This window comes from Corvus kubaryi, unplaced genomic scaffold (genome assembly GCF_017639235.1).
Source record: "Corvus kubaryi isolate FWS band 111438036 unplaced genomic scaffold, C.kubaryi_AGA036_p1.0 37152, whole genome shotgun sequence".
Taxonomy (NCBI): domain Eukaryota; kingdom Metazoa; phylum Chordata; class Aves; order Passeriformes; family Corvidae; genus Corvus; species Corvus kubaryi.
The window spans coordinates 55997-66850 of NW_024581040.1; the positions used below are offsets into that span (position 1 = coordinate 55997).

Below are 10854 nucleotides of genomic sequence, written 5' to 3' on the forward strand. Positions count from 1 at the left end.
CCACCCCCGGCACCGCCCCGAGACCCCCAGACCCACCCCCGGTACCGCCCCAGACCCCCGGCACCGCCCCCTGCACTGCCCTGGGAGGGAGGGCCGGGACCCATCGCCGGTACCGCAGCTGCCTCCGCAGCCCCTCCCCGGGACCGCTGCGGGACCTGGACCGGGACTCGGTACCGGCATCGGCATCCCGGGACTGACCCTGGTATTGGCAGCGGCATCTCAGGACCCGCCCCCGACATCGGCACCGACCCCCGGATCCACCTCTGACACTGCCTCGAGCCCCGGCACTGCCCCCGGTACCGCTCCCGACCCCTGTACCCACCCCCGGTACCACCCCGGGACCAGGACCGGGACCCGCACTGCGGGACTCACTCCGATACTGGCACCGGCAGCCTCGCACTGCCCGCGGTACCGTACAGGCCTCCCGGGACCCATTCCCGGCTCCGCTCCAAGCCCCGGGACAAGGACATGGTACCGGCACCGGCATCCCCGGACTGACCCAGTACCGGCACCAGCACCCCAGGACCCACTCCCGGTACTTCCTTGAGCCTCACTGTCGACCCCCGGTACCGCAGCGGCATTTCGGGACTGGCCCTTGGCACTGCCCCGACCCCCCGGACTCATCCTCGGGACTGACCCCAGTACCGTGACCCACCCACGGTACCAGCACCAGCCCCGGTACGGATTCCAAAGCGCTGCACAAGCCCCCAGGACTCACCCCGGCACCAACCCCCACCGCCCTCCCGGGGCACCCCACAAGGGCACACGGGGGTCCCCAAAAGCCTCCCTGCCCCCCTGCTGCGCCGTGTCCCCTGCGGGACCCCCCCGGTGCGGGTCCGGGGGGGCACAACCACATCGCCATGGGCAGCACCCGAGGGCCAGGCGGGGATTTATTGTCCGGGGGGAGCAGAGGGGGGCTGGGGTCTCACGGGCACTCGGGGGGGCTGCGCGGGGATGGGGCACAGGGGGACCCCGGGGACACCGCTAGTCCTGGGCATCCCCCGGCTCCTGGGCGTCCCCTGGCTCCTGGGCCTGGACGGGCTCCTGCATGTCCCCCTCGGTGGGCGGGCGCGTCCTCTTGAAGAAACCCGTCTGGAAGGGGACACGGTGACAGTCGGACCCCGGGGGACCCCGCGGCACCAACCCCGGGGATCCCACAGCATCAGCCCCCCAGAGGTGCCACAGGGACCCCATGACAGCTCCTGAGGGACCCCCTGGCACCAGCCTCTGGGGACCCCACGGTGTCACCCGCCTGGGACCTCACGGCATCACCTGTGCTGCTGTCCCCCCATCCTGCCCCACATCCCCCGCCCCCAGCACTATGTCCCATGTTTCATGGTCCCTCTGGTGTCGGTGAGGCCCCACAACCATGGTGGATGTCACCAGCGTCCCCAGTGTCCCCCTGGGCCCACTCACCTTCCACATGAGGAGGACGAGGAGGGTGAGGAGCAGGAGCCCGGCCAGGACCCCCAGCACCACCCACCACACTGGCACAGGGCCCTCGCCCCCGGGGCTGGCACGCACCACGTGGGTGTCGGTCTGCAGAGGGACAGGTGGGTGACACCACTGCCACCACGGCCTGTCCCTGTGTCCCCACACCCACGCCAGCCCTACCTCGGCCTTGCCAGTGGGCAGGACCCGGGGCTGGACGTGGTAGGGCATGGCCGAGGTGTTGAACCACGCTTGTGACTGGATGCAGAACTGCGTCAGGAGGTGCTCCCGCTAGGGACGGACAAGGTGACACACGAGGGACACATGGGGACACATGGGAACACATGGGGACACATGGGAACCTGGCGTCAGGGGTGCTGGCAGCTAACAGGGCACCCATGACCCCACACATGGTATCCCCAGGGTGCTCTCTGGGGACCAGCATGCAGGAAGGGCCATGGCAGGGATGCCCTGTGGCCACAGTGCCACCCCAACCCCTCTGCCCCCAGGAGGGGACAGTACCTGCTGCAGGGTGTCCATCCAGAGCAGGGCGTGGACGCTGACCAGTGCCCGCTGGTCCTTGCCCAGGCTGGGCACGTGGCAGGTGATGTCCACGCACGTGGCATTGTCACAGTCCTGAGGGACAGCGGTGGGTGCTGGGGGTGCTGGGGGGCCCCCAGCCCCGGGGACACTCCCAGCCCTGTACCCACCATGGGCTGCAGTCCCCAGGGTCAGCCAAGGGATGCGGTCCCCCGCCCTGGCACCCCCCAGCCCCGCACCCATCACAGCCCGCAGCTCCCCGGGGTCACCCGCTCACCACACGGACGAGGTCCCCCAGGCCGGCTCCCCGGGGCGGCTCCGCCTCCCGGCGCTCCCGCTGGTGGGTGCCGTTCCCGGGCGCTGCGGCGGTCGGGCGGGGGATCTCCAGCTGGAAGGGGACACAGAGGTGGCACCCACTGCCCTGACTCGCCCCAGCGCCCGCGGGTGGGCAGCGGCCCCGCAGCCCCTACCTGGGCGGGGTTGAGGGCGGGGTGGTGGGAGCAGTTCATGCCCCCCTCGGTGCCCAGCTCCAGCAGGTAGAGCAGGACGTGGTCGCCCAGCTGGTGGGGGACGGCGAGGCTCAGGGTGACCCCGCTGACGGTGCCGGGACCTTTGTTGTGGAGCTGCAGGAGGACGGTGGGGTGATGCCCAGCGCAGGGGGTGACGCCGGGGAGGGGACAGAGGGGGACATCCCCTGAGCACCCGCGGGTGCAGTGTCCCACCTCATAGACGTGCTCCACCTTGATGCCGTGGTCCTCGAGCCGCCGACTGCCCTCCACCCGGTGCCAGCTCGTGGGCAGCACCGTGGTGGCAGGCAGGGAGGTGCTGGTGGGAGAGGAGGGTCAGTGTCCCGCTCTGTCCCCCCCATTGTCCCCATGTCCTCCCAGACCCTCACCCTCGCAGCTCCATCTCTGCCTCTGCCTCCACGGGCACTGTCACCGTCACCGACGCGTTGCTGGGGCTGGGGCTGTTCTTGCTGTGGGGACACAGAGACATGAGGGATGGACTCTGAGTTTGGGCACCGTGTCCCAGCAGTGGGTGGGGGGCAGGGGGACAGCAGGGCATCACCTCCGCAGCTGGAGGTGGAAGGTGATGGCGTCCCCCATGTCCTCCAGCCCGGACACGCTCAGCTCCAAGTCCACGGTGATCTGGGGGACAGCACAGGAGAGGGGCAGGTGGGTGACCAGCCCCAATGGGTGACGGGCACAGCAGGGACCCCCTGTCTCCTTACCTGGGCTCCCGCTTTCATGGGGTTGCCCAACTCACAGAGTACCACACGGGTCCCATTCTCCTTCTTGGGGTTGCAGCTGAGCTTCTCCTGCCCCTGTGGGGTGGGGACATGGGACAGGGACACATCATGGACCCCCCCATGAGCCAACCACCCTGGGGACCTGCACGAGCTGAGGGCAGGGCTTGAGCCCCACACTCCAGACACCCCTGAACGCCCATCACCAGTGGGCACGCCATGGAGGGTGATGGCCACCAAGGGCAGGACATGAGCCCCCCAGCCTAGGGTCCCTGGGCACCCATCCCCACCAGGCGCAGCCATGGAAGATGATGGAGATGGAGGATACAGTGTAAGCCCCCCGATGTGGGTCACCCCCTGTGCTGGGCATCCCCCAGCACCCATCACCACTGGGCACCCCCAAAAACGGTGATGGCTACCAAGGACAGGACATGACCCCTCCCTCCCCCCATCACCCCCGTTACCCCCCACTCGACACCCACCGGGATGGTGCTGCGGGCAGCCTGGTAGTGGGTGCCGGGAGGCAGCTGCACCCTCAGCTCAGCCTCGAAGGCGCCTTCGCCCGCGTTGGTGGCGTTGGCGCGCAGGGAGAGCGCGGCCTCCGCCCCGATCAGCAGGCGTTGGCTGGGGCTGGGGACATGGGGACAAGGCTCAGCACCCCGAGGGGACACCGAGCACTCCCTCACCCCCCCCCGCGGTGCTCACGTGTCAGCGGCCAGGTGGAGGTCGGGGACACAGAGGTTGTCATCGCCACAGTCCTCCAGGATGATGTGGGTCTGGGAGGGGACAGGGAGGGGACAGGGAATCCCCCATCCAGGGTGAGGTGCGGGAGGGGGAGTCATTGAGGACAGCAGGGGACACGGGGGGACATCCTGGGGAGGGATTGGGTTGGTCGGGGGACCAGAGGGGACATCCCAGAGGGAAGATTTGGGACAGGACAGGGTAGAGAGGGGACGTTCCAGGGAGAGACTGGGGATGGTGGAGCGGAGGGAGGTGACGTCTCCGGGAGGGAAGAATGGGTACAGCAGAGGGGACATCCAGGGGACGACTGGGGACACACCAAGGAGGGAGCAGGGACAGCAGGGGGAGATCCTGGGGAGGGATTGGGGATGGCAGAGGGGACATTCTCGGGGTGGGAATGGGGACAGTGCTGGGTACAGAAGGGATATCCCAGGGGACTGCAGATTGGGGACTGCAGGGTGAGCACAGAGGGCAGAACAGGAGGGATATGCCAGGGAGTGGCAGGGACAGTGGGGGGGCACATTCCAGGGGGAATGAGGGACAGTGGGGGGGTAGGAGCCACATCCCGGTGGAAACTGGGGACAGTGGGGGGGACAGGGGCAATGTCCCAGGGGGATGTTGGGGACACTGGTACAGGCTGGGAACCCCGGAGCTGAGCACACCCGGGCTGGGGTACCCACACGTGCCCTGGCCCAGCCGTGGGGATGAGTCCACCCCGTGTCACCATGGTGACGTCCCCCCACAGCCACGTCCCCCCTACCTGTGCCTGCACCAGGGTGTCCCCGTAGAGCACCAGCCCCGGGGCCTCTCTGGGCAGCGTCAGGGCCACGCTCAGGGCCACCGGGCTCAGCTTGTCCTTGAACTCGGCCTTGTCCTGGGGACATCCGTGGGCAGAGCACTCTGGAGGGCATCCCGTGCCCACCCCACCCTAGGGCCCCCACCCATCACTGTCCCCATCCCTGTTACCCACCCTTCTGGGACACGGGGACACCGTTATCCCCAATCCCTGTCCCCATCCTGGCTGGGGATGCCACATCCCCTTTCCTGTCCCCCACCCTCTGCCGCGCTGTCGCTGTGCCCGTACCCGCAGGTAGGCGGTGAGGTTGCTGCACACAGGGGGTGTCCCCGGTGCCACCACCAGCTGTTCCTGCCAGGACGATTGGTGTCCCTGCAGCAGCAGGACCCTGCGCGACGACCGGGGCTTCAGCCGGTCCAGCTGCAGCTCGGCCTCCAGGTCTGGTGGGGAATGGGAGGGTGACACTGGTGACACCCCCGCAGTGCCCGTGTGCCCCCCGGGTGACACTGGCACTCACCGATGCTCTGAGGGATGCGCTGGCCCGTCACGCTGACACAAAACACCACGTGGAAGCTGCGGGTGGACAATACCAACAGGTGCTCAGGGACCTGTCCCATCCCCACGGTGGGGTCCCCATGGTCCCCACAGTGGGGTCCCCATAGTGTTCCCGCGGCAGTGCCCCCTCACCAGCTGACACGGACACTGGAGCCGGGCAGGACACAGTCAAGGACCTCAGGGTTCAGCCCGTCGGGGACACTCAGCTGGGTCTGGGCCACCACCACGGGTAGTCCCCTGGGGCACGGGGATATTGCTGAGGTGCCAGGGGACCCAGCAGGGGACCCAGCAGGACCCGGGCCACCGCAGGGACGGGCACTCACTGGTACACGGCCACCTTGGCCGCCCCGTAAGCCCCCACGAGCAGATCTGCGGGGACAAGCGGAGGGTCGGCGCCGGGGTGGTGACACCGGGGTGGCAGGGCGGTGGCAGGGCGGTGGCAGAGCGGTGTCGTGCCAGGGCTGTACCCGCGTAGCCGTTGCCGTCCAGGTCGGTGGCACCACGCAGGGCGAAGCCGAAGGCGGCGGGGCCGGGGAAGGGGCTGTTGAGGCGCTGCGTGGGCACCGGAGCCAGCCCCTCGCTCTGCCCGCGGAAGATGAAGACCTGCCCGCTGCCACTGTCACCCCCCTGCGGGGCACCCACGGCCACGTCTGGGGACAGATGGGACGTGAGCGCCCGCCCAGGCTGTTCTGCCTCAGTTTCCCCAAGGCGCGGCACCGGGGGTGGCACGGCCCCCGCCCCACCCCGCCGCGGTGTTACCGCCGAAGCCGTCCTTGTCCAGGTCCCCGAGGCTGGCGATGGCGGCGGCGAAGCGGCCGTAGGGGTGGGTGCCCGTCAGGGTCTGGGGGGGCCCAGCGAGGGGCTGCTGTCCCCGCCCCAGGTAGAGGTAGAGGCGCCCCAGTTCGCTGCGCTGCCCGTCGGGGCGCCGGGCCATGTACAGGGGGGCACCCACCAGCAGGTCGTCCCGCCTGTGCCCGGCGCGGGGTCAGGGTGAGGGTCCCCAGATTTGGGGGCCGGGGGCACCCAGCGGTGTGCCAGGCACGCGGCAGCACCCCTGGGTGTCCCCGTGGAGGGGGGGGGACGACTGTCCCTACTCTCACCCGTCCCCATCGACATCGGCCACTGCCACCGTGTGCCCGAAGTACGAAGCCACCTGGAAAGGGTCCGGGTAGAGGGTGCCACCGGGGGGTGCCAGGGTCCCCCCCCAGGTCGGGGGGGCTGGGGAGCAAGGGGGTGCTGGGATGGGGGGCAGGAGTGCTGTGGAGCACCGGGGGTGCTGGGGGTGGCACAGGGCAGGGGTACCTGCTGGCTGGCGATGCCTCGCAGCCAGCGCAGAGTGTCCCCCGCAGAGAAGATCTCCACCTGCCCAGGGCAGTGTCAGACGCCAGCCCCAGCCCGGGGTGACACATGGTGGCGGTCCCCTGGTGTCCCCTCGGCCAGGCACCGGCACTGGGCACTCCGCAGCACTCACCTCACCCCTCGTGTTGCTCTTGTTGGGGACCCCCACCACGTACTCTGCGAGGGATGAGAGCCCTGAGTGCCCCCCCCCCCCCCCCCGGGGCATTGAGGGGAGCACGGGGACACCCCCGGCACTGGGGTGGGCACAGGGATACCCCTGGTGCGACATGGGGGCATGAGGGCACAGAGATGGATGGGACCCCTGTCCTGGCACAACCTCTGTGCAGCCCCCTCGGGAAGGGAAGCAGGGTCACTGTGGAGCCCTGGGATGCCCCAGGCCCACCAACCCCTGTCCCCTGCACCCCCCAGCCCTACCTTTGGTTTTGGGGTTGCCATCAAACTCGCCCACAGCCACCGAGTACCCTGCAGGGAGATGGGCACTGATGACCCCGGGAGCAGGAGCTGGCAGTGGGGCAGGGTGCCCGTGCCCCCTGCTCACCCCGGTACCCGTCCTCGTAGTCGCTGGACACCGGCGCCGTGGGGCGCCCGGGGCTCCCCGGCCACAGCAGGGACGTGCCGAGGAAGCGCCTGAGGATCTTGTCCAGCTCCACCGAGTATACGAGCCCTGGGGGACACCGCGGGGGGAGCACCGGCACTGCCGGGGCACCCGCTGCCACGCGCCCTGGGCTGCCAGTGCCACTGCGGGTGGCACTTACGGGGTACCCCATCCGGGGTGCCCTCCTCCCGCCGTGCCCACTCAAAGGGAGCAGCCCGGGAACACCAGCCGGGGTGGCAACGCCGGCGGGAAGGACTCACCCGAGAAGTAGTACCCGCCGGGGGCACCCAGCACCAGCGTCCCGTCCTGAGGGAGGAGCTGGCTCAGCATCACCCCGGGGCACCCTGGCATCTCCCCCAGGCATCCTCACCCAAGTATCCCCCACCCAAGCATCCCCCCCACTCCTAGGATCTCTCCTCCTGGAATTCCCACTCCAGCATCCCCCATCTCAGCATCCCCACCCCAACGTCCCCCACCGTTACACCCAGGTACCATCCTGGCCACACCCTCTGCATCTCTATCAGCACCCCATGGGCATCCCGGGGGGCACCCCGACCACGCAGCCCCCTGACCCCCCCCAAGGTTCCCGAGTCCCCCAAGTCCCCCGAGCCCCTCAGGTCCCCTCTCACCGGGGTGACAGCGGCGCTGAAGCCGATCTCGCAGTAGCGCTTGTCGTGCACTGAGGGCACAGGGCAGGGTCAGACCGACGCCGGCTTGGGGCACCCCCCGCCCCCGATCCCCGCTCACCGTAGTTCGTCTGGCGGTAGGTGCCGGCCATGGTCCGGTCGCGGCAGGGCGAGTACCACACCGCGCGCCGCTGCCCCGGGCTGTGCACGAAGCAGGCGCCCGTCGGGGTGCGGAACGCCTCGTGCTGCCTCTCCATCGCGTTCCAGTGCTGCAGCGGGGCACAGACCTGGGCACGGCGGTGGGACAGGCTGGGTGCCCACCCCGCCGCCACCCAAGGCTGCCCACATCCCCCCCCCGGATGCACTCACCACCAGTTTCCCGTCCCAGCTGGTGACGGACGCTCCCAGCCACTGGTGCGACTTGTAGGTGTGGAGCTCCAAGGTGCCCTGGCTCTCGATCTCGTCCCCTGGGGGAGCGGGAGAAGGGGAATGTGCGGAGCTGGCACCCCCCCGGCGCCCACCCCCCGCCCCACGGCGCCCACTCACCCGTAGTGTCGATGGGGAGGGGGTGGCAGGGGGTCTTGTTGGGGGGCCAGGAGCAGAGGAAGACGGCGCCGGGCTGAGCCACTCCGGGCTGGGAGGTGTTGGCACGGGGGGCCCCCACCGCCACGGTGGGCCTGGGGAGGCAGAGCGGGTGTCAGGGTCGGGGGGCGGGTGTCAGGGTCGGGGGGCGGGTGCCGTGCCCGACCTCGACACCCCGGTGCCTCTCTACCTTCCCCCGCTCATGTGGAAATCCAGGGCGAAGCCGAAATAGCTGCCGGGGGGTCCATCGAAGGTGGTGGGGGGGTCCTGGAGAAGCCCCAGGGTGGGGGGCAGGCGCAGCCCCCCGAGGAGCAGCAGCACCCCCAGCAGCCCCATCGTCGCCCCAAAATGTGGCCACAGCCCCGGCACAGCCCGTCCCGGGGCGTCCCTGGCTTATCTCGGGGGACGCAGCTGGAGACGGGGCCAGCGAGAACGGGGAACACAGGAAGGACCCCCCCGGAGGCACATCCGCTCCTGCAGGGAGCCAGAGAGGTGCGGGGGAGATGGATGGGAGCAGGGCGGGGGACAGGAGGTGGCAGTGCCACCGGAAGGCACGGTGACAGGCTGGGGACACGGCCACAGCAGCCTGAGCCTACCGCCCGCCGGGGCCGCACCCAGCCCGCCGCGGGGTGCCGGTCTTAGGGTGGCTATTTTGGGATGTCCATCTTGGGGTGGCTATTTCGGGGTGCGGGCAGTCCCTACCAGCGGAAATGCGGCGAGGAGGGGGGAGGACAGCAGGGCACAGGGCCCCTCTATCGCCCTCGATATCCCCTCCGCAGCCGAATGGAGCTGACAGCACCGAGCCCGCCAGCGCTGGGCATCACCCCCACACTGTGTCCCCTTCCCCGGGGCAGGGACACCCCAAAACCCTGCCAGGGGAGAGCGGGGCTGGCAGCACCAGCGCTGTGCAGGGCTCTGGCAAGGGACGAGGGGCACGGTAGGGACAGCCCACAGCCAAATGAGCGAGGCGTGTCCCTGTCCCCGCGGAACAGCCGGGGCCCCGCAGCCAAGCCAGGCCTGCGGCAGCCGCGGGGGCTCAGCCCTGCCCGGACAGCGCCGGCAGCCCCCGAACGCCCCTGCGGAATTAATTTAAACTCTATTAATTAAGGACTCTCGGGCAGCTCCTCGTGCCAACCCAGAGCCGGGGGCCGGGAGAGGCCCCGGAGCATCTCCCCGGGAGCCAGCCCGTGTGAAAAGCAGCTTTCCTCCTCTCCATCTCTGAAGTTGCAGGTGGGAAGCAGGACAGGGGAGTCGGGGGGTCTCGAGGGGCACAGGGGGGTCCCCGCAGAGCCAAGCGGCACCTTGGCCCCTGATGGGGGACACAGCCCCCAGAGCCGGGGCTGCTCCAGCCCTTCGGAGCAGCTGGAGCCTCTCGGCCACCCTGGAGCAGCTGCAGTTGGAAGAGAGTGGGATTTGCCCAAAGCCGTGGCAGAGCTACGCGGGGTGGGAAGGGTTCAGCTGAGCCCGGATCAGCTCTGTGCCCCGGGAGAGGAGGACACCGGACTCAGGGACAGCTGCTCCTCCTTGGGAGGTCTCATCCCCGGCTGGCAGCAGCATCTGAACTCAGCTGGAGCCCACACCAGACCCCTTCAGGGCAGTTCGAATTCTTTCTTCTATCCAATTACTTAATTTCCTGTTTCTTTCAGCACTTCCGCACCATCCCTCATCAGCAACCTCCTTCCAGGGCTACCGCCAGGGAAGGGCAGGTGGCACCCTGGACCCCGACGACCCTGCTGGCATGCAGGGGTTTGGATTTTTTCACTGTAACCAAACCAGGGCCTTTGGTTAGCAAAGGAGGGGCTGGTGCTCTACACAGCAACTCCACACCACCACAAACCATCCCATTTTTTTCCACAAATCATTGGTTTATTAGAAAGGTTTTTTCCCCTCATTTTACAGCATATATATATATATATTTATATATATATCTTATGTGACAAAGTTAAATACAGTCTGTTTATGCTCGTTAAGTAATGACAGGTTAATTATTTTAGCGCTATCCTGAAGTCCAAAAACAATCCCTGCCCACAGCGTGACAGGGCTGGGACACGGAGCCCTACGAAGCTCAGCTCTGACAGTAACATTGAATTGTTCGGTATTTACAGGAAATTGAGTCCCTTTTTTGTGACTGCTGTCACTCTGACCTGCTCCAATTTCTCGTTTACACAGTGAGGGAGCTCAGGGGGTTTTGAGCCTTTGACTCTGCCTGGTCTCATGCTGTGCTCCAGGAGGGGACAGGGAAGATGAGGATGGGGAAGGGGACAAGGAAAGGGACACGGATGTCACCATGTCCCCCCACTGCTCTGAAATCCCTCCCTCCAGCGGTGGTGCTCCAAGGGCTGTGACAGCCACAGTGCCTGGTGAGAGGGGACAGCAGCAGCTC

General features: G+C 68.2%; 1 protein-coding gene across 1 annotated transcript; it reads right to left on the reverse strand.

Moving 5' to 3' along the window:
• Positions 1 to 870: 870 nt before the first annotated feature.
• ITGA2B (integrin subunit alpha 2b) lies at positions 871 to 8958 on the reverse strand. Its single transcript, XM_042021563.1, has 30 exons — positions 8662 to 8958; positions 8436 to 8566; positions 8259 to 8356; positions 8011 to 8176; positions 7893 to 7942; positions 7524 to 7569; positions 7207 to 7332; positions 7083 to 7130; positions 6781 to 6824; positions 6612 to 6671; positions 6410 to 6462; positions 6069 to 6277; positions 5777 to 5959; positions 5633 to 5678; positions 5442 to 5546; positions 5272 to 5327; positions 5043 to 5194; positions 4719 to 4832; positions 3923 to 3993; positions 3700 to 3847; positions 3203 to 3295; positions 3040 to 3119; positions 2867 to 2947; positions 2694 to 2796; positions 2442 to 2594; positions 2249 to 2359; positions 1954 to 2067; positions 1615 to 1722; positions 1417 to 1539; positions 871 to 1092 (listed from the first exon to the last, which is right to left on the reverse strand). Exons 1-30 carry the CDS (start codon positions 8805 to 8807, stop codon positions 985 to 987), a joined length of 3126 nt encoding a protein of 1041 aa, XP_041877497.1. The 5' UTR covers positions 8808 to 8958; the 3' UTR covers positions 871 to 984.
• Positions 8959 to 10854: the final 1896 nt, after the last annotated feature.

Coding starts and splice junctions, on each gene's coding strand:
- ITGA2B (XM_042021563.1), bottom strand. CDS start 8,807: ATGGGGCTGCTGGGGGTGCTGCTGCTCCTCGGGGGGCTGCGCCTGCCC. Junction 6,463..6,611: donor GAGGCATCGCCAGCCAGCAG/GTACCCCTGCCC, acceptor GACCCTTTCCAG/GTGGCTTCGTACTTCGGGCA. Junction 2,595..2,693: donor AGGTGGAGCACGTCTATGAG/GTGGGACACTGC, acceptor GTCCTCCTGCAG/CTCCACAACAAAGGTCCCGG.